Source organism: Lepus europaeus, chromosome 7, assembly GCF_033115175.1.
Source record: "Lepus europaeus isolate LE1 chromosome 7, mLepTim1.pri, whole genome shotgun sequence".
Classification (NCBI taxonomy): Eukaryota; Metazoa; Chordata; class Mammalia; order Lagomorpha; family Leporidae; genus Lepus; species Lepus europaeus.
Window position 1 is genome coordinate 91,385,011 of NC_084833.1, and position 22,149 is coordinate 91,407,159.

The window sequence follows — 22,149 nt, forward strand, 5'->3', positions numbered from 1 at the left end:
AGCAAAGGGGAAAGATGAAGAAACAGTTTTATTCCCCACTCTGTAAACTAAGTTGTGGGAGTTAGGTGATTTGCTGATTGTAGGGCTCACTCCGTGATTGTTCCCAGGGCCTGCCCATTAACAGGACAAGCCCCCCTCCCATCTTTGTCTTAGGTATGTCAGAACACACACGTCTGGGTGGTAGAAACAAGCAGCCTGTCTGTGCACAGAGAGGGCAGGTGGCATTCTCTTTTTTTCTAGATGAGTCCAGTGTGAGGGCCCAGCCATGGAGACCGTGACCCTGGGCCTCTACTGCCAAGCACCTCAGGCTTCCTATTGCTCAGTCCCTGATGTGGCCAAGATTGTAAGAATGTCTTGTTCCTGAAACAACCACACCAAACAATAAAATAAAATAACTGACAAATCCTCTTTATTAAATAATGTGCAAATAATCCACATAGACACAGTCACTTGTCTGTTGCACATGAGTACTTCCCCCGTCTCGTGGAAGCTCCCTCCATGTGATCATGTGCAAGCTAAGCAGCAGCCTGTTTGAACGCCCGTAACAGTGTGCAAAGTCCAGTTAGATACACAGTTCATGCTCGAGATTCCGATCACATCATATGCAGGAGGAAAAGAGCCGCTTCAACTCACAAGGACTTAAGTGTTGAACAATTAGGTTCATTTAAAACGTCCATGTTGTGCCTTCTATACACCTCTCCTAACACTGAAACCAGCTGTTGCTCTTCAAAACATGTGTCACTTTCTTTGCATTTGGGTCAAACTCCAACTGTGAAGATCCACTGAAGAAATAGAAAAACCCTGCAAAGGTGTACAAGGGACATAGTGAGTTTTTTTTTTCCAAATAAAGAAATCTGGCAACATACAAAGCTCAGAAAAATAGGTAACTAAAATTTAAAAAAAAAGTATTTATAGAGTTTTACACTGTGCTAAGGGACAATGCTTGGCATTTTATAAGGTTTTTTTTTTCCATTTATTTATATAACTACATTGTGCACTAAGTATATCTAATTCCATTATAGAGATGAGCAAATTGAGGTTCAGACAGATTCAGGTACTTGCCCAAAGTTTCTCAACAAAAAAGGACAGAGACATCACTCTATCTCAGCACTACCTCACAGCAAAGGCAGGGTTATTAGGTTATTCTACTTCCAGTCAAAAAAAATTCTGTGCTTGAAAACTATCATCTGTTAATTCCTTTCTCCCTAATTTTCCCCCTCCTCCTCTTCTTTCTCCAATGTAACCTGGCCCTGGAGATGCACAAACTGCCATTTGATAAATCAAGAGAAGTTTGAGTTGTTCTGCAAACACAGTGCCCGGTTATCTTTCAGTAAAGATCACCACCTCCCACCACCTATCCTTGAGTAGGGGGCAAAATTATTGTTTAAACTTTAGGCAAGCACTGACTACTTAAGAAAGACAGACAATCCTCCTGGGAATTCATAGTAGCGACAGAACGGGATGAAGGAGAAAGCCAGGCAGCCAGTACTAACCCTGGCCACACCATTGGATGGGATTTTTATGCTAACACAGTAATCTGAAAGGTCACCAGATGTGAGGGAGGGACACTTGAGTACTTTGGTTTTATATGCAGGTATAAAATAGACTTCTATTAATTATCTTTATGATGCAAAACAGCTTATTACATGAAGTACCCATATAATTGGTACAAAAATAGGTGATCTGAGATTTCGGGCAGGGAACTAGTGACATGATAGAATATTTCAAGTGACCCATTTCCAATAAAATAAATATCATCTTACCAAATACTTCAAAAACAGCATCGATCTTTGGATTAATTCCTGGAAAGTCTTCTGCTATATGCCTGGGAAAGCCTGGCTCCAGGGACTGTCTCTTCTCATCAAACCTGTACAAGTGCGAGAAACACAGCTCAGCATTACACAGAGGCCACTGTGACCAAAATTCATAAATCACAGTTAGCTTCAGAGTGGGATTCTAGTAAATTTTCCAAGTACTGCAAATAAGTGTCAAGCATACTCAGCACTACAGAAATATGTTATTTTATTTGTATGGCACCCTTGGTTATTTAAAAACCTTTTCTCCATTAGGAACAGGGGTAACGTCTTGAGGTGGCAGCATCAATTAATCAATTCTGGTTTTTAAGATTCATTTATTTTAAGATTCATTTTTTCTTGTTTGAAAGCAGAGCTACAGAGAAGGAGAAGGAGAAGGAGAAGGAGAGGGAGAGTGGGGTGGGGGGAGAGAGGGAGAGGGAGAGGGAGAGAGAGAGAAAGAGAGAGAGATCTTCCCTCTGCTAGTTCACTCCCTAGATGGTTGCAACAGCCAGGGCAGAGCCAGAAGCCAGGAGCCTTGCTCAGGTCTCCCATATGAGTAGCAGGGACCGAAACAGGCCATTAGCAGGGAGCTGGATTGAAGTAGAGCAACCAGGACAAGAAACAGCACCCATACGGTATGCTGGCATTACAGGCAGCAGCTTTACCTGTTATGCCTGAAGTGCCAGCCCCTAATTAATTACTCTTAAGCCTGACCATGAAGGGTGTTAATCATCTTTCTGTCACAAAGACATGAAGGTATGAACAGAAACATACAGAAAGTGAATTGAATCATTCATCTGAAACACATTTCCAAGTTCTCTACCATAATTATCCCATCTATACCTCCCCTCCACAACTCACCCAAATTTCTATGGCAACCTCCTAGGAAAAGGGATTGGAATGAGAAGCAAAGCACAGTAACTGTGTTTTGGCCCATTATTGGCTGATGGTCTACCCTGATATCTCAAAGTCTGGGCAGATGGCCTAGGAATCAGCCTGTTAATCCTGAATCATATCCATAGAATTGAACATCTATTGTTTACCCCCTTTTAAATGGGCAGAGGTAACGAATGAGTGACGGTAAAGGGAATCTTTGAAAGTCCCATATAGCAATGTTAGGAAGACCAAACACCAGGAGATAATGAGCAGAGCTAGGAGAACTTGCATGAGACAGTGGCAAAGAAATACTAAAGTGTGCCCTGGATTCTTGCAGTGTCTACCTTCAGAGGAAGAAAAGTTCAGTTGGGCTTGAAGTTCAGGAAGGAAGATTTCATAGGACTTGAGCCAGGACTTGAAGGATGGGCAGGATTTGAATAGGTGGATGGGAAGAAGGGGGATCCAGGCAGGTGAGGCAACAATGCAGAAGGCAGAGCCAACCTGCATATGGGCCCCAGATCAGGAGAACTCATCAGGGAATCCCTGTTGTAATTAGCTGCAGTGTTTCACACTAAACTTCCCCACAGTTATCTTAAGCCCCACCCTTCCTACTGAGAAGCCAGAGGGGTAAGAGTGGAGGGTTTATTAGGTAAGGAACATAGGTTTCCTGATTAACTTCATACAAAGTCATTCCTATTGCATCTCACCTCCAGTATTTGTCTTCCACAAAGAAGTATGTTTTCTTCCTTTCCTTATCAGAAATGGCAGCATCAATTTTCCTTATGGTTGAAGGGAAACCCAGGGTGTGGATGCTTCTTGGGTAACCAGCTTGTACCTGATTTCCTCTAATAGCCCAGAACTGAGTTCCTGTATAAAAAATAATCCAGAGTCATGTTGAATTTATAACAATTAAAATTTAGCCTTTTGGCTTCAGAAACATATTTTTGGCACCTTTAATTTTTGGTAAAGAGAAAGCTCATATTTTTTATTTACTTACCAGCTCATAGTGTGTAGGTAACAAAAGTTTGCAGATTGAATGAATTAACAAAGATCAAATGAGATTATTTAAAACTCTGGGCAGAGGTGGGTGTTTAGCACAGCAGTTAAAAAGTCACTTGGGAGGCTTGCATCCCATATCAGAGTGTGTGGGTTCATGTCTCAGCTCCACTCTGGATTCCAGCTTCCTGCTATTGTGCACCCTGCTAGGCAGTATGTGATGGCTCAAATACTCGGCGCCTCTGCCACCCATGTGGGATACCCAGATGTGTTCCCTGCTCCTGGCTTCAGCCTGACCTGGCCCCAGGTGTTGTGGGCATGTGGGGAGGCAACCAGTGGATGGAGCTATCTTTCTCTTTGTCTCTCTGTCTTTTAAATAAATATACAATTAATATAGAATTTTCAAAATTAATAAAACTCTGGACAATGTATAGTCCTGTGGGGTTTTTCCCATATGTAAAATATGAATAAAAAAATTAAGCCTGACCTGGTTGTCTTTTCACTATCTTTGTTTACAAAGGTAACCAAAATTTGACCTACTGGATAAAAGCAAAGTCCTATTCAATTTTCTTGCTAAAGGGTTTATTTCAGCAAAATGAAGAGATTTACATGATAATCACCTTTAAAAATGAAAACAGTATCCTTGCTAATAACTTCATATGCAGCATCCACTGCTGAAGGAAGAGACGGCCAGAATGAAGAGATCAAATGAAATTCAGGTTCGAGAATCCTGAGGGACTTGCGCCAAAAATACCTGAAATGTGTACAAAAAGAGGTGTGGGTTGAAAAAATCTTTTACTTTTAGTACATTTTTTTCACTGTCCCATTTCACCCATCTTCAACTTCCTCATCTTTCAAACTGCATGACAACAGACATTGCCCTTCAGAAAATATCTTTCCTTTTCCTTCAGATGCCACAGTGGACCTCTTGTCTTAGAGTTCCAAAGTAATGTCTTCAGTGAAGGAAAGCTATCCTACCATGCAAATTAATCTACCCACTGTAAGCTGCCTGCAATGCACAGAAAACAGTGTCTGCTCCACACCATTTATATTTTCCAAAAAGATGTACAGGCATGTGATGTGTTAGACAAATATATTCTTGCATATGCCTAGGATAGTTTTGGAAAGCTATTTAAGATGCCTTGACAGTAGATGCATATAGGGAGAATGGGAACCAAAATTGCTCACTTTTTTCCTATTTGTGTAGTTTGAGTGTTTATCAGATATACATTTATCCAGAAGCCAGTAAATTAATTGATTACCTATTACACTTATCCTGGTGTAATTTTTAAGAGGTAAAGATACAGTTCTGATTCTAAAGCTCTGCTTGTATGTTTTGAACAGTAACCATGACTTAGGACATTTGGGGACAACCCACGAGACTACAAGAATAAAAGCAAATCATCCTGAATCTTCAAAAATGAACATGACCATTTTAGGAAAATGTAGAAGGGCAGTAGCATATCTGAATGACTTCAAGCTCAGAGGAAATGTTTTTGTTTTAAATGCTTAATATCTGTTGAGTTTCCATTTGTTTTCTTTTCTAAGCACTGTAGATGAAAACAGATATGAAAAATATAATTTTCTGGTCTGACCTGTCTTTAAAGAACAGAATTTCTCCCCTCAGAGTGCTGATTGCATCGAAGGACAGAGCAGGATCACACATGACTGGGGTCCCAGATCCTGGAGGGACAGGTTCCATAGGCACTCCAGAGTTATCAGGAGAGGCAGGGGCCGGTCCTAAAGGGGACAGGTTCAGGTGTGCAAATATTAAGAGATATGTGCCACATATGTCAATTTATAAACTTTTTTTTACTTTCTCAAGGTGTTTCTGAGCTAAATCACAAAAGATTCATGTATCATTTTAAAGTTCCCTGAAGACCAACTTTGCAAAGCCACAATGCCCAATTTTTGCAGCATTACCCACCATAGAGGGATTGGATGCCATTCACATCATCTTGAGAAAGGCGGAACCGGGCCAGGTCTGTGAAGGAGTTGTAGACTGGGTACATCAGCGCTTCAGGGTTGGCCGAGTGAAACAGACCCAGGGAGTGGCCAAGCTCATGAGCAGCAACGAGGAATAAATTGGTTCCTATTTAAGAAATTATAAGCAATAATTTATTATTTCTTAAACACATATACATTACATAGATCAGCCATGCATAGTGTTTGTTGATGTCCTGGAACCACACAGGGCTTTTTTTTAATGTGTCTTATTTGTTGCTTTATTGAGCAATTAGCTGATTACACAGTCAATGGGAAGCCAATTGTATTGAAACAGCTTGAAATCTGTGTTTGAGATAAAGTATCCAGTTACATCCAATTGCTTCTCTCTAACCTGAGGGATCTCTATACTCCAAGAGAACTGGCTCCCTTTTCTTGTACTTAAGAAGGAAATGAACCCACTTGTTTATTAGTAAAATTTTTTTTGTTTTTCAATTAAAAGCTAAACAATGTTTCAATGTACTAACATTTGCCAGTTGCAGTCTCAGCGTGTTCATTTCAGTTCTGAAATCATTAAACAATCACATTCTGGTTATTTTCCATTGGAATATTAGTTGCATAATTTTCCTGCCTCATCATCAATATTACATACATATTGAGTCTAAAAATATGAATAATGATAGATGTCATTGGATTTACAAAATTGACTGGTTACATACATGCCCAATCATGTCTAATATTGGTCACAAAAGATATTTTGTAAATATAAAAACACTGGCTATATTCACAGTTTCCTTCAAATATATATTGAAAAACCCATACTGCTGAAATTTGACACCATTGGGAATTATGATTGACGTAACAAATAAATCTACTTTACTTTTGGAAGCATTGCTTACGTTATTTGTGATCCTTGGAACATTCTCTTTTTTTTTTTAACTTTTATTTAGTAAATACAAATTTCCAAAGTACAGTTTATGGATTACAATGGCTTTTTCTCCCCCATAACTTCCCTCCCACCCGTAACCCTCCCATCTCCTGCTCCCTCTCCCATTCCATTCACATCAAGATGCATTTTCAATTATCTTTATATACAGAAGATCGATTTAGTATATATTAAGTAAAGATTTCAACAGTTTGCACCCACACAGAACATAAAGTGTAAAGTACTGTTTGAGTATAGTATTAATTCACATTGTACAACACATTAAGGACAGAGATCCTACATGAGGGGAACATTCTCATTTGAGATTTTTAGGAGGGTTCCTTTGCAAGGAGGTGTTAAACCAGTCAAGCCAGCAATTTTAACCAGCAGTAAACCCACATTTGTACTTCCTGCAGAGATGGTGTTGACCTTTTCACTGCAAATCACAACTAAAACTCAAGAAGTAGTATTACTTGATTCAGGAAATTTTTGAGAATTTTGGAAACCATTCCCCAAAGTACACAGTGATGAACTGAAAAATATTTTTCTACCTCAACAATTTGGACATTGTACTTGGAGGCCATTCCTTTCCTACAGAACAAGTCAATAAAAATTATTCTTAACCTATGGGTGATAAAATATTGTATTATACAGAAAATAAAAGGGAATCTTAGTTTCTTTAATTCAATTCTGATTTTTGTTATAAAAAGTTAAGTAGAGGGGAAAATTGCATAAGCAATATCCAGGGCACACGCTAGTGTATATACAATGCAAACACTGCCCCTTTGTGTCTGCAAATGATATAAGATTCTTTATAATTATGGTCCTTAGATCACACAGGATCCACCATCATTAAAGCAATACTTACTGAAGTTTCTTATGTTGTGTTTACCAAGACAGAGAATAAATTTTTCGACTTATGAAAATATTTTTGATAATGATTAAAACAAAAAATATATTATCCTGATTCCTGACTCATTGAAAAACCCAGAACATTGTATTTTTTTAAACATTCTTGGCTATTAAGAACTTTCTATAATGAGCCATCAAAGAAGGAGGTACCTTTCTCTAAAGGAAGGAAAGGACTTCCACTTTGACTATGAGCTTGCCTAAATAAGATCGGAGTCGGCAAACTCAAAAGGATTCCATAGCCTTGGCAACTCATGACTAGAGCCTAGGGAGATTATTGATGCCATAAACAAGAGTATCAATTTGTTAAGTCAACAACAGGAGTCACTGTGTACTTACTCCTCATGTAGGATCTCTGTCCTTAATGTGTTGTTCAATGTGAATTAATGCTATAACTAGTACTCAAACAGTGTTTCGGTATGGGTGCAAACTGTTGAAATCTTTACTTAATATATACTAAACTGATCTTCTGTATATAAAGATAATTGAAAATGAATCTTGATGTGAATGGAATGGGAGAGGGAGCGGGAGATGGGAGGGTTGCAGGTGGGAGGGAAGTTATGGGGGGGGGAGCCATTGTAATCCATAAGCTGTATTTTGGAAATTTATATGTACTAAATAAAAGTTAAAAAAAGAACTTTCTAAATTTAAAAGGAAATTAATATCAGAATCATTCTGAGAGATAGATGACTAACCTGCTGTATCCTTTGTCCATCGTTCATCATCATCAAAGTGGGCATCTCCATAAATTCCTGGCCCAGGTGGGTAGGCATGAGCCAAAACATTTCCAGGTCCATCAAAAGGAATAAAATCTCCATGTTCTAATAGAAAAACAAATGTTTATTGGAAAAACAGGTAGTTAGGATTTCTTGAGACTTTTGTAATAAAGCAATGCTAGATAAATGGATGAATTTCAAGTGTTTTTTGTTTGTTTGTTTGTTTGTTTGTTGTTTTGCTTTTACCTCGGACTCCAAAAGAGATCATTATGTCAGCCTCTCCTTCGTACTTCCTGGAGAACGTGAGTGGAGTCACCTCCTCCCAGACTTTCAGAGCTTTCTCAATGGCAGCATCAACAGCATCTCTTGGCAGATCCGGTGTGTAATTCACAATCCTGTAGGAGAAAAATTGAAGGTAACATTTGCACCTGCCATTGTAATGCCCAAAGTTTCAGGATTATGTGAAAACCTCTTTGGACCCATTACCTGTAAGTTAGGTGAGTTTTTGTCCACTTTGGGGTGCCAGGGAAGGTACTGAAGTGACCGGCATCAGGAACGCCACACCTGGGCTTGCGTATCACCTCCAGGGTGTTGGAGTCCAGCTTGCCTGTCACCTCCAACCCAAGGAACTTCTGCATTTCTTGGATTTTTTTAACAACAGGACTACTGTCCTTTCTTCTAACAAACTGTTTCACATCTTTTTCGAGGTTGTAGTAGTTTTCCAGATATTGCTAATGAGATAGGTACAGCCTTTAGATGATTGTTAAGATTCTTAGCTATTGCTTATTCATAATAAATTTTTTGCACTTTCTCACTTTTCTTAATTTATTTCAAGTATTTCTCTAGTTTGCTGAAATAATTATTTAATGACTTAAACATTTCATTTAATTCTTCAGTTACAATCTCTCCCTCACCTTCACTTTAGCTTTGTGACTAAATATCTCTCCTAGTAGTATGCTACCAAAGCTGGGAAAGTGAAGCAAAAAACTGAGATATTTATCCTGTGTACTTAAAGGAGAAAAACAAACAAAGCTGTTTGGACATAATTGTATATTTCAAGTAAAAATGTTTAAATTTTCTCAGTTTTCTACTTTGTGTTTTTTTCGCAAGGACCTTGCTAAGAACAAGTTAGACAAATTCCTTGGTCTAAACATGACCCTAGCAATATAAATATGTAAACAAAATTACACTGGACTAACATACCTGAAGAAGTTCCAAAGCAAGAAATAGCTCCTAGATTCTTTGATTTGTTATTCATGGGCCTCAAGCCCCAGTACTGCTTCTGCAGTGAAGTTTTTTTTAATAGGAAAAGACATTTAATATTGTTGGACTTTCACATAAAAGACCAGGCAACACTTTATAATTATCTGTCCTTGAACTATTCTAGTACAGTAAGCTCAACACTTTTTGTGTGTTTGTTTTAAGACACACAGAATGGTTTGACCTTAAGGTGCAACCTGAGATGGCTTTTCCACTTGGCCCTGTCCATGGTTGCGAGGCTATTTCCATGAATTACCTGAAGAAGGTCCATGCTGGTGTCTGCATTCCTTGAGGCTCCATCCAGTGGATAGGCTGAGCAAAGCGCCACACACAGCAGCAGCAGGGTTGGAAGAGTCTTCATTTCCATTGGCTTTACTCAGCTCTATGCTGTCTCGATGCCTTGCTCTCGGTCTATCTCCGTCTAGATCTACTCTCCAGAGCTCAACTTTTATAGGGTAGGAATGTTTGTTTAGATCATCTGCAGCTTGACTCATTGCCTTCATCCAAACGCCACCAGGACCATTTCCAAATAATTTTAAACTCAAAGTAGGATGATACAATCTACTTTACTAATTTCTCTCAACCTTCCCAATTTTGTAAGGCAACACAGTGATTAATCTCCAGGAAATGCTTCCTGTCTTGGCAAAAGAGAAAACTGGGGCTTTTTTTTTTTTTTTTTTTACCTCTGGAAAATTTGACTAGAATTTACTAGAAAACTTATGTTCATGTGTTTGGGAGAAGAAGGTTAACCTGGTTAAAAAGTCAGAATTGTGCAGAACTTTTAAGAGTGGCTTTATTTTAGGAAGAACATGTTTAAGAATTAAATACAGAAAGATATAAGCAAATGAAAAACTGTACTGGATAGCTAGAGCCTGCATTATTATACTCTAAAATACAGGAAATGGTATCTAAAGAAAATTGGGAAGGAGAGTTCGTTTTCTAAGTCTGTGATCTGATATGTTTACTAGTGATTTCTGTGGGATTTGTTAGTCCTTGAGGAGGAACATCCCATGGACAGAACAGATCGAGGGTCTATAGAAAGAAGAAATTGTGTGTTCTTGGGTTGGTTAATATTTTGTTGATAGATTCCAAATATCTTCTCCATAAGTACTTGTGGGATCGAAATGAAGCACATTGCTCCCTAGAAGGAAAGTCTCCTTTGTTTTTATCTCCTACACCTCTCTTACTCTCTTTCAATTATTTCCCCTCTTCCTTAAGTCCCGATTAGTACATGCTTTGACGTTGCGGGGGAAAGCTTTCTTAAACACTTTTCTCATGCTCTTCATTTTCCCCTTCCTTTCCTTGCCTTCTTCTTCCCTTTCTTTGCTGAGTGTAGTTCACACCATTGGCTTAGAGTGAATGTGTGTAGGTAAGATGGTTAACATTCTCAGAGCATATGATTTTGTCAGACTTTTTTAATGCATAACCACCTGCCACCACGTGTCTCCCCTACCCTTCCCAGATCACCATGCTCTGATTGATCTTTCTTTCTTTGCTTGCTTGTTTGATTATTTGTTGGCTAGAAGGCAGAGCACTCTGAATGTGAGAATTAAGTAAAATGATAAATAAAAATGGTAGGCCCTTGGGTGCTTAATAAACATAAATTTTGCTCCTCCTTGTTTGCATCTCTTTTGCGTTTCCCTTTTGGAGTTATTTCTTATATATTTCTTAATGAACATTGGAGTGATTTCATCCAGTCTGTATAAAAGATGAAGCAGGATTCCTTAGTGGTAGTAAGAGTCCTATAATGGGAGGTAGATGCCTGATGGCCACTTGGCAGGTGGCTAACCACCAAAAGGTAAGCACCTGTTTTAATGAATTTTCTCTAGTACAGTAACTTATAAAACATGTAAAGTTTAGATGAAATCTTGACAGATATCATGGTTACTTTCCCTATTATTCAAATATAATTTCTCTATTATTCAAATATAATTTCCCTATTATTCAAATATAATTAGCAGAGTTGACTATGTTGTTCTTGAAATAAATATAAAAGCTTGTGGAGTAGAATTTTATTCTCTTAAAACAGTTTCAGAGACTTTCCTGAGACATCTTTGCTAGATCTCAAGAGACATCATTGCTTATTCCTCAGTGGCACCTTGAACCCGCCTCTTCTCTCAGAACATTTTCCCTCAGACTGCATTTTCCCTCAGAACTGTACTCTAAGAGTCTACTTATTTTTCTACCCTATTTTACTGTAAATTACTCAAGGGGACAGATCACAAATCATTTAATTTTGTATTCCTACTACTTAGCATAGAAATTGGCATATGTTAGGTACCTTAAACTTGCTTAGAGAAGTAATTAATACATTAAATTATGAATGAAAGTTTCTAGCTCTTCAAAAAATCAAACAGGTCAATTAAAGCTCAGAAAATTCAGAAATCATGCACATGGGCAAAGATTCAATCTAGCATTTCCAGTCTTTCTAATAAAAGAATAAATTGAAGGCACATACCTGAAATGGTCATTCGTATGTCTTCAGAATACCCAAACTAGAATTGTAGAACCAAGGAGTTTTCTGACCATGAGAGAGATAGTTACACTGCATTTTGCTGATTAAATTTTAAAAGACAATGCCTTAATGAAAAGGAATAGGTAACTCAAAGAGCAACTGGGTAGAAGAAAGGGAAGAATGTAAGGAGGGATGAAGAAAAGGAAGACAAAATACATCACATGTAGAGGAGAATATTAAATATTTAGGAAAAATGGGCACAAAAATGAAAATTACTGTTCATGAAACAATCACTTGTAGTATAGCTACATATATGCATGGGTGAGATACGGCTGGTTTTATATATCTGATTTTCCAGGGATTAGAAGCCTAAAATTAAGCTTCTATTCAATCTGGTCCAAACTTACAATCAAATGCTGGCAGCTAGTCCAGGTTACATTCTACATGACAACTTACATTTGTTATCCTGTTTGTTAAGCTTCTCCATGAGTAATAAGACATGATAATGTACAACCCTTACTACATCCAACTGATAGAATCACTCTTTAAGCATTTTTTCAAGTGTCTGAGTCTTAAATGCTTCAGAATGCCCAAACTAAGGATGTAGATTGGGGGTTGGCACTGTGGAATAGTGGGCTAAGCTTCCACTTGCAGCACCAGCATCCCATATGAGCACTGGTTCTAGTACTGGTGCTCCTCTTCCTATCCAGCTCTCTCCTATAGCTTTGGAAAACAGTAGAAGATGGCCCGAATCCCCTTTGGAGACCTGGAAGAAGCTCCTGGCTCCTGGCTCTGGATCAGCTCAGCTCCAGCCATTGTGGCCATTTGGGGAGTGAACCAGCAGATGGAAGACCTGCCTCTCTGGCTCTCCCTCTCTCTATGTAACTCCACCTCTCAAATAAATAAAATCTCTCAAAAAAGAATGTAGAATTGGAAATAAAATTTAAAAAGAGAAATTTAGAAAAACAAGTGACAAAATTAGCTATTTCAAAATAAAGAAGGAAGGAAGAAAAAAAGGAATGATGGAAGGTTATAAGAAATTGCACAGGAATTAAACAGAAGGTGTTTACTTTGGAAAACCACAGATAAAGCAATGGATGAGATGAGCTTTTGATGATTTTGACATAGAGGAAAATCCAAGGACAGAATGAAAAACTACAGAGTTGAGAAAGTTAGAGTCTATATGGAAAATGTTAAATGGTTACTTTTAAAAAAAGTTTTATTTGTTTATTTTTATTTATTTGAACCACAATGATAAGAGGAAGGCAGGGAGACATATATAGATCTTCCATCCCATAGTTCACTCCCCAAATACCCACAATAGCCAGGGCTAGGCCAGGAAGAAGCCAGGAGCCCAGAACTTCTTTCAGGTCTCTCACATGAGTGGCAGTGACTTAACTATTTGAATCATCTTCTGCTGATGCCCAAACTACACATTAGCAGGAAGGTGGATCAGAAGTAGAGCAGATACTCAAATCTAGGCACTCTGGGATGAAATGCAGTGTTCCAAGTGGCATCTTAACCACTGTACCAAACACCTGTCCCAAAGGCTTACTTTTTTATCAGAGTAAAAATTGTGCAAGGGTTAATAATGAAATAGAGTTGTGAGCAGATAGGTTAGGACCTGATTGTGGATGACTATTAATCTGCAGCTAAAGTGTTCAGCATTCATTCTACATTGGTGGAAAGTTATGTTTCTATAGAACATAATAAATAAAGTATTAAATGGTTATTATAGAAAATAAAGAATATACAAAAAGAAGAAAATAAATCATTTACAATCATGTTATAAGAAAAATATCAATATGATTAACTATGCACTGTCTTTTAACCTATTCTTTTTCCAAAATTGTGAATCACATTAGCCAGAAAGAAACCTTTGCTTATAATAAAGGCAATCTATTCTATCTGAAACATAGGGTAAAGCCATTGCTTACAGGTTTTTCACTAATTTTTCATCTTTGAAGTCAGACCACAAGGACTAATTTGTATGCCTATTTGCCACAGGAACTCTCTCTCTTTTTTTTTTTTTTTTTGACAGAGTGGACAGTGAGAGAGCGAGAGACAGAGAGAAAGGTCTTCCTTTTTGCCATTGGTTCACCCTCCAATGGCCACTGCGGCTGGTGCATCTCATTGATCCGAAGCCAGGAGCCAGGTGCTTCTCCTGGTCTCCCATGGGGTGCAGGGCCCAAGCACTTGGGCCATCCTCCACTACCTTCCCTGACCATAGCAGAGAGCTGGCCTGGAAGAGGGGCAACCGGGACAGAATCCGGTGCCTCGACCGGGACTAGAACCCGGTGTGCTGGCACCGCAGGCAGAGGATTAGCCTGTTGAGCCACGGCGCCGGCCCGGAACTTTCAAACATTCTAGTAGGAAGGTGAACTAGAAAAGAAAAGAGGATTAGAGACAGGTAAATCTGCACGTAGATAGCTGTCTTATTTTCATTTATACAAGAATAAGGATTCAGGTCACTCAACACAAGTGATAAGAATGTTGAAACCCATCTTTCAAATTCCTTGGCCATGACAACGGCTTTTATGTGGTTCCGGGCAATTGATTAATTGAGTAAAGAGGAGCATTTTGTAATATTCTTAACATGTTTTAGTTGTGCAAAGCGGAATAACATAAATTCTGATTTTCAGAAGTACTCCAAAAGACAGTGTATTTCATCTGATTATAGGGTAAAAAATGTTGCTTGAGAAACACATTTTCTCATAGGAGGACTAAAACAGAAGCAGAAGGAAAACAAGTGTGAGAAACAGGATGGAGCAACCTCAGCTACAGCTGCAAAACTCACATGACAAGCCATCTATATTCATAGAGCTGTCAAGGTAAGTGAAGACGGTTCTAGTAAGCTTTTTATACCCTGATGTACAAATGCTGGAATTGTTCCTGTTTACTCAGCTGGCATTGTGTCTTTATGCAATTTTTTTCCCTATGGGTGGTTTATGAATGAAACTTACTGATTCTAACATGTCTGGGTGTGTGTTTTGTTAATATGTCCTTTAGGAGATGTATTGGGTGGGTATGAAACTCTAGGGTCACAATTTTCATCTCTCTTTTAGAATTAACATCCCTTCAGTAGAGATACACTTTCTAAGTTTTCTTGTTGCTAGAAAAATAGTTGCTGGCTCCTGTGAAGAACAAAAGGTCTTTCAGCTGATCGGTGTTTTCTGAGGCTTCATGACAAACGCGGACAGATTTCTGAAAATATTTTCTAATATATTTTCACCATTCCTATACAAAGTGGAAAAATTCATTCTAAAACAAGCAACCTTATTTGTGTTCCTTTAACCTTTTTCCTCCTTTCATTCTTTGTGGTCTTATGCAAGTTTGGGACACGCTGCTTCGGTGGACATAAGAAGTTTCTGTTTTTGACTGAAAACTTTCCCACTTAATGCTCTGGGTCAGACAAATGCCAGCACCAGCAGTGTGCCTCAGTGAGGTGTCATTCCTAGCAGCGAATGAGAGGTGGACAAGCATGTAAAGAAAGCACAATGGACTATTTTCAGGACTATTACAATCATTCAAGGGAGCTATCAAGGCAGTGTGGAGGACGGCGCATAAAGAGAAAGGAGACAGGGAAGAATTAGTACAGTCAGAATTAGCACAAGCAGGATGAAACACGCGTGACATGGGACTGAGTCCTGCACAGTTGGAAGAATTGAAATCATCTAGTCTGCAGTCAGGGTTGGGTTCCTTTCTTGTGACTTGGCAGAGCTTCGCCTGCTACGGAAACAAACAAAGGCTACTCAAATGAGAAAAAGCAAAGGCTGCTTATTCAGAGCCCGTCATAGCGAAGGAGTCAACCGTTGTCACTGAAGTTCTGGCAGAAAGTCAAAGACAAGCAGAGAAGTGGGAACACTCTACACTGGGGAAAAATGTAAGGCTTCAGGTAGGCCCCAGCCGGAGGCTGTTGGCAGAGGAACCACGGGCAAGTGAGCTCAATGTGGGGCATCCCTGGGTTTGGCCTGAGGTGCGTATTTTGTTTTCTCCACTTGGTTCTAAGTTGGAAATAGGAACAAAAATTAAAAACACAATAGTTTTCATCAAAGCCTGGTCATTTGGAGCCAGTTGTGACAGAAGTTATTGTATAGCTCCCTGGATTGTCATTAGAGATAACGAAAGTGTAACTTGTAAGCCCGACTCTCAGCAGACTAGCTTCCTGGGCCAATGTTGTTTTAATAGATAAGGACTGGTTTCCTGTAAGATTGCTGTAGATCTCGAGTCAAAGTTCAGCTTTTATATAACGTTGGCCATCATCCATCAATACATTCAGTCTCACTGGAAATGTCTCTTCACTTCATGGCTTAGGTACTTCTGTAATGGATAAAGTCTTGGGTTTTCCCCTTGGTTGGATTACATCTATTTTTCTCCCTGCTAACCACATAGTTTTTGTTTAATCTCCATAATGTATAAGTGCTATATTTTAGTGGTTGTATTTCTTCATATTTTTCTCAAATACTGTAACCAGTAGTGCTCATTGCCCTGACAAATTTGTGGTGATGCTTCTAGGGCACCGTGTTGCCACAGCTCTGAGAGACCTCATCCTCTTTTGAGTCATGACTTTCTTCATGCTGACACATCCTCTGGATGGGTCACATTATGTAAGAAAGACAAAATGAAAGTTGGTGTTGTAGTAACAGCTAACATCGGGATGGATGTATACCAAAGCAGACCTAAGTCACACAAGGCACAGAGCTGGAGCTGCTGGGCGAGCCCATTCTCCACTCAAGTCACACGGCAGCAAGAAGGGAGCCAGGCTCCCAGGCTTTCATTTTTGTATAGTTTTAGGTAATTACTGATGCTGAATTCTCAGAGTGTATAATGTGTTAAAAAATATGTATGTGTACATATACCCAAATAATATATAATATAATATGTAATCATATATAATACATAAGAGGGGAGAAAAATCACCTTATGTTATCCACTATGTGCCCAATATGTCACAAACATTATCTATAATCTTTCAGCATATGGTAAAGATGAGTAACTGCATTTCACAGATGAGGAAATTGAAGTTCAGGAAAAGTTAAAATGTTTGTTAAATCCACAGAGACAGTGCAAACAATGACCAATCAAAACCAGAATGAACAACAATAAGGCTTTGTAGTAACTTTACATGAATCACAGTTCCTGCATCTTATCTGTTTATAATATCCTTATAGCCTAGACTTCACCCTTCCCACAAGTTCTATACGAGTCTTCACATTCTTAAAACCTGCACCCTGCATGTTTCCCTGAACCCAGTGTCAGTCTGACAATTGGTGATCAGGTTCTTGGGCACCCTCTTCCCCTGATCTTCTGATTTCCCTTTGCTAATCCCAATCTCTCCTGCCTGTCATCCTCCACTCAGCTGCCCACATGTGACACTGTCAGGACACAAGTCTAGGAGCAGTCACTAAATGTCCCTGAGACTAGAAAACACAGAGCCTCCCTAATTCGCAGAAGCTCCTCCTATTCCAAATCCTATAGACACGTGCTGACACTTGCTGGCCACGAAGCCCTAAGCACTTCTGAACAAAATCCAACTCTAGGGAACAGAGTATATGCCCTCAATCCAGTACTTAAGTGGTCTGCTACACAGTGCACAATCCTTCTTTATTTTCAAAAGCCATAATTTATTAAATTGAAAGACGGGAACATGCTGTTCAAAGTCATGAACTTACAGCGTAAGTGGAAAAACATCTCCTCAAGCCTAATTTATGTACATAATCTCCCTTAAGATATTTTTATGGTAACTCCACTGCTCCAAAAGATACCGATGATGAGCAGAACTTTTGATATTGATAGTTAATTAATAATTTTATTTTGTACCTAACAATTGAGCCAAAAAATATCAGATCCTACTTCTTGTAAGTTAAAAGACTATCAGCCAGGGGCCGGCGCTGTGGCATAGGGGGTTAATGCCTTGGCCTGAAGCGCCAGCATCCCATATGGGTGCCAGTTCTAGTCCTGGCTGCTCCACTTCTGATCCAGCTCTCTGCTATGGCCTGGGAAAGCAGTGGAAGATGGCCCAAGTACTTGGGCCCATGCACCCATGTGGGAGACCCAGAAGAAGCTCCTGGCTCCTGGCTTCAGATTGGCACAGCTCTGGCCATTACAGCCAATTGGGGAGTGAACCAGCAGATGGAATACCTCTCTGCCTCTCCTCTCTCTGTGTAACTCTGACTTTCAAATAAATAACAAATAATTTTTTTTTTTTTTAGAAAAAGACTATCAGCCAAATGAATCAAGTGGTTTAGTAGAAAAAGCATGCATTTTGGGCTTAAACCACCCTCAAAATCCTAATTTCTCTACTTTTCAGCTCTATGACACCAAACAAAATACCTACATTCTCTATGTCCATAAACTTCTAGAAGCGTAAGTGTTGTTAATTATAACAATTAAATACCATAATTATGGCAAAAAATAGATGACAGAATTTTGAACTTTAGATGGTCCTTATTAGTTGGGAACAAAAGAAAAATAGGAAAAACAGAAGAGGAATTCTTTGGGTTCTTACCTGCCCCACTATTTGGTGTAGTCATTGGGGTATAAATGTACCTGCTGAGGAGGCCAGCCGCAAAACTGGGGAATTCTGGGCCAAGAGGAAGTTGGAATAGGAAGAAAGCAAGCTTCAGTTGTGTGTATGCTAATTGCCAGAAGCTTCACCTTCACCTTTTTGGCTCAATTGTTAGGTACAAAATAAAATTATTAATTAACTATCAGTATCAAAAGTTCTGCTCATCCTCTGTATCTTGGAGCAGTGGAGTTACCACGAAAATATCTTAAGGGAGATATGTACATAAGTTAGGCTTGAGAGATGTTTTTCCACTTACACTGTAAGGTCTGTGTTAATTCTCAGGCCAACTGTAAGAGGTAGATATTATCTCCCCTCACATTCAAAGAGGTCAACTAAATTGGCTACCATCACACAGTGAGTCAGAGACTTTCTAACTCATCAGGATATGGACTTTGTAAAACAAGTTACTACCCAGCACTCTGCCTTTCAGGATATTTGGAACAGGTCAAGAGTCAAGCCTCACCTTCACTTTCTGCAGTGTAACAGGTGATATACTCTGAAGAGCCCTTCTACCATAAAACACCTGCAGCCTTAATAAAACTAGTTAATAAAATCTACTTTTCAATCCATCGCTAGGCTGGTAGGAAACAGGAGAAATCTCCAGACTTCTCCAGTTCCTTGAAGTGTGTGTGCACAGACACAGAAGGAACTGAAACCAGACTAAGAACTGAGCAGCTAGGTAAGATCAAATGATGGAAAGGAAGAAATTTCCCAAGAGTAGCTACTTATATCAGAAGGATCCTGGCAGACAAAATCTCGAGTCATCTTCAAGGTGGGAGAGATTGAATCCAAGCCTCCTACCGCAAACCCTAGAAAGAGACAAAAGGGAGTCCTCAGTGAGAAAAACTCCCTTGCTCCCTAACAGAAAAAATTATCTGTATTATTAAAGAAAAAGGAATGCCCCTGAGATTGCTGCTGCTTAAAATTTAACCCGAAACTCTGAGTTCACAAGCAAAGCTTACCTAATGCACAAGGAAACAAAACTCCAAGAATGAAAGTCAATAGAAACAGCAAGTAACAGATCTAGACCCACAAAGTCCTTGAATATTTAAATAATCAAGTCCAGACAATATCACAACTACACGCTTTTCTTTCTCTATCCCCTATTCAAGGTCACTTCTTTTTTTCTATTTAGATTTTTAAAAATTTTTACTTATATAAGGTAAACAAATTTCGTGTATTTCTTTTTAACTTTTTATTTCTATAAGGTGAACAAATTTCATGTAGTTCATGTATACAAATTTGACAGCATAATGATACTTCCCACCCTATCCTCCCTCCTGCACACGCTCCCACCCTTCCTCCAACTTCCTTTCTTACTTTTTCTCTTAATTTTTACAATGACATCTTTTTAGTTTATTTTATAATGACAAGCTTAAGCCTGCACCAAATAAAGAATTCAACAAGTTGTAAGTAGAAAAAGCACTGTTCCTCAAGAGTATAGATAAGGGATATAAATAATAATCAAATCTCAAAATGTCAATTTTTCTCATATACGTTAAATATTTTGTGCTCTGTATATTAGCTACCACAAATCAGGGGAAATATATATTTGTCATTTGGGGACTGGCTTATTTCACTAAGCAAAATCATATCAAGTTGCATCCATTTTGTTGCAAAAGACATAATTTCAGTCTTTTTTATGGATGAGTAGTATTCCATAGCGTATATATACCACATTTTCTTTATCCAATCATCAGTTGATGGCCATCTGGGTTGATTCCATATCTTAACTATTTTGAAGATCACTTCTTAAACCAGATGCTGAAAGGTCATCTCATTCTTTTCATTTTCAGTTATCCTCCATATGCAAAGCAGTCACCAACTTCTATTAATTCCTCCTTCCAGCTAGTGCTCACATTTCCACTCTGTGACTATAATTTAGCTTTTCAGTATTTCTGACATGAACTAATACAGTAGTACAATAGTTATTCTCCCCTGCATATAGCCATAAGTCCTTCTGATCTATCTCATATTTCCACTAAAGATATATTCTAATATTCAGTTTGGTCATTTCTCCCTGTGGAGATCCCAACACAGCCCTATCACTAGATAAAAGTCAAATGTGTGACACAAAAGTTTCCTCACGACTTCACATCTCATCTTCTGCTCTTCCTTCCTTCGTATCTTATGTTTTGATTTTTATAAAACTTTGTATACTAATGTATCATTGAAGATGTTTCTTCTTCCATTTGGAATCTACTTTGCCTAACAAACCCCTCTCATTTCAAAGCATGTCTCAAATATTTACCACAGTAAGCAACTTAGGGTTCCCACATCCTTCTGCAGAGACTGAATGACTCCTCTGTCTTTAATGTGCTTTTACTAGTCTACCTGCCACATCATGTGATAGTTTGTTGTTTACATGTATTTCTTGTTTATATTCTTTCCATATCGTGTCTCTTTGCAGGCAGAGACTCTCAGTCTTATTTTTGTTCCCCATGTCTCTCACAGGGTCTAGAATCTAGTATATTGTCAACAAGTATTTTGAGTGAATGATCAAAGCCCAAAAAGTAGACTTGGGAAATTCTATGTAACCCAGATGTGGCATATATTTTTCTTTATTTTGTACAAGGACAGTGTCTCCACTGTCTTATTATAGATAAGGAGATAGGCAGAATTAGCAAGCTAGATTTCAGTTCTGGAGGGTAAGGTCTTATCCACCAGGCAGTCCAAAAGATGGACAGGTGTGTTGTGTTCCCTGTTGCCTTACATCATAAAGTATAATTTTCAAAAGATTAAATATATATGGCTTTACATGGATATAAAATTAATTTGTTAAAGACATTATTTAACCCACTAGTTAATAAGGGAATCAGCTCAGACAAGGATCTGCACAGATATAACAATAAGGAATGCTGAAATACATTTCTATTAATGTAAGTGGGTTAATATAAGGCAATAAAATGTAATGTTGAGGTTATCTCTTCTAGGTACAAATCAATCGTATCTCTAATAGATATGATTTACTTACATTACTACAGAAAAATATATTTATATTACTATCAGTTTTCTAGCATTGTTTTATAACTTAAAGGGGTATAAAATAGCCTGATATAAATTTAAAGACCCTCATAACATCAATTACTCTCCAGAAGATCCGTAGATAATTTCAAGCACTCCGTTGTAAAGACACCCATAATTTCCAAGTGTTGGACTTTACTTTTTCCAACACTAGCAAGGTAATACTGCTCCTCTTCTCAGGGAAAAAAATTATATTTCCCAGATTGGATGCACATAGAATTCTTGAGACATTTTGAAGACTTTTAACTGAAAAGTCAAGTAAAAATGAAAATTTTTAAAGAGTGCCAGAACTTTTCACTTTAATTGATTTTTTTCACTTTATAAATGTCACAGGTATATAATTTTGTTGTACTTAACAACAAATTCTAGGGTCAGACTGCCTGCTGTTGAATTGCAGCTCCAAGGTTAGGCAATTTTTGGCAAATTAATTAAACTCTCAATGTCTTAATCCCCTCACCTAAAAAGTGAGACAATATTTACCTCATGTTTGTAATGAATATTAAATGAGGTAGTTTTTTTTTTAATTTTATTTTTTAGGGGGTAGCACTTTTAATAGTGCCTTTGATTAACATTTCTAGGATTTAATAACATTTGAAAATGTAACAAAGATTGATATAAGTAAATGGAGGAAGGGTTTATATTATAATTTTTTTATTTCCAAAGTACAGCTTATGGATTAC

The 22,149-nt window shown here is 38.3% G+C and overlaps 1 protein-coding gene across 1 annotated transcript; it reads right to left on the minus strand.

The window, feature by feature from the left end:
- Positions 1-401: 401 nt before the first annotated feature.
- Positions 402-9,860, minus strand: LOC133764656 (stromelysin-1). Its single transcript, XM_062198329.1, has 10 exons — positions 9,679-9,860; positions 8,649-8,893; positions 8,409-8,557; positions 8,142-8,267; positions 5,596-5,760; positions 5,264-5,408; positions 4,289-4,422; positions 3,380-3,539; positions 1,764-1,867; positions 402-801 (listed from the first exon to the last, which is right to left on the minus strand). Exons 1-10 carry the CDS (start codon positions 9,787-9,789, stop codon positions 701-703), a joined length of 1,440 nt encoding a protein of 479 aa, XP_062054313.1. The 5' UTR covers positions 9,790-9,860; the 3' UTR covers positions 402-700.
- Positions 9,861-22,149: the final 12,289 nt, after the last annotated feature.

Coding starts and splice junctions, on each gene's coding strand:
- LOC133764656 (XM_062198329.1), bottom strand. CDS start 9,789: ATGGAAATGAAGACTCTTCCAACCCTGCTGCTGCTGTGTGTGGCGCTT. Junction 5,409..5,595: donor TGGCATCCAATCCCTCTATG/GTGGGTAATGCT, acceptor TGTCCCCTTTAG/GACCGGCCCCTGCCTCTCCT. Junction 1,868..3,379: donor GTGGAAGACAAATACTGGAG/GTGAGATGCAAT, acceptor GCACTTGTACAG/GTTTGATGAGAAGAGACAGT.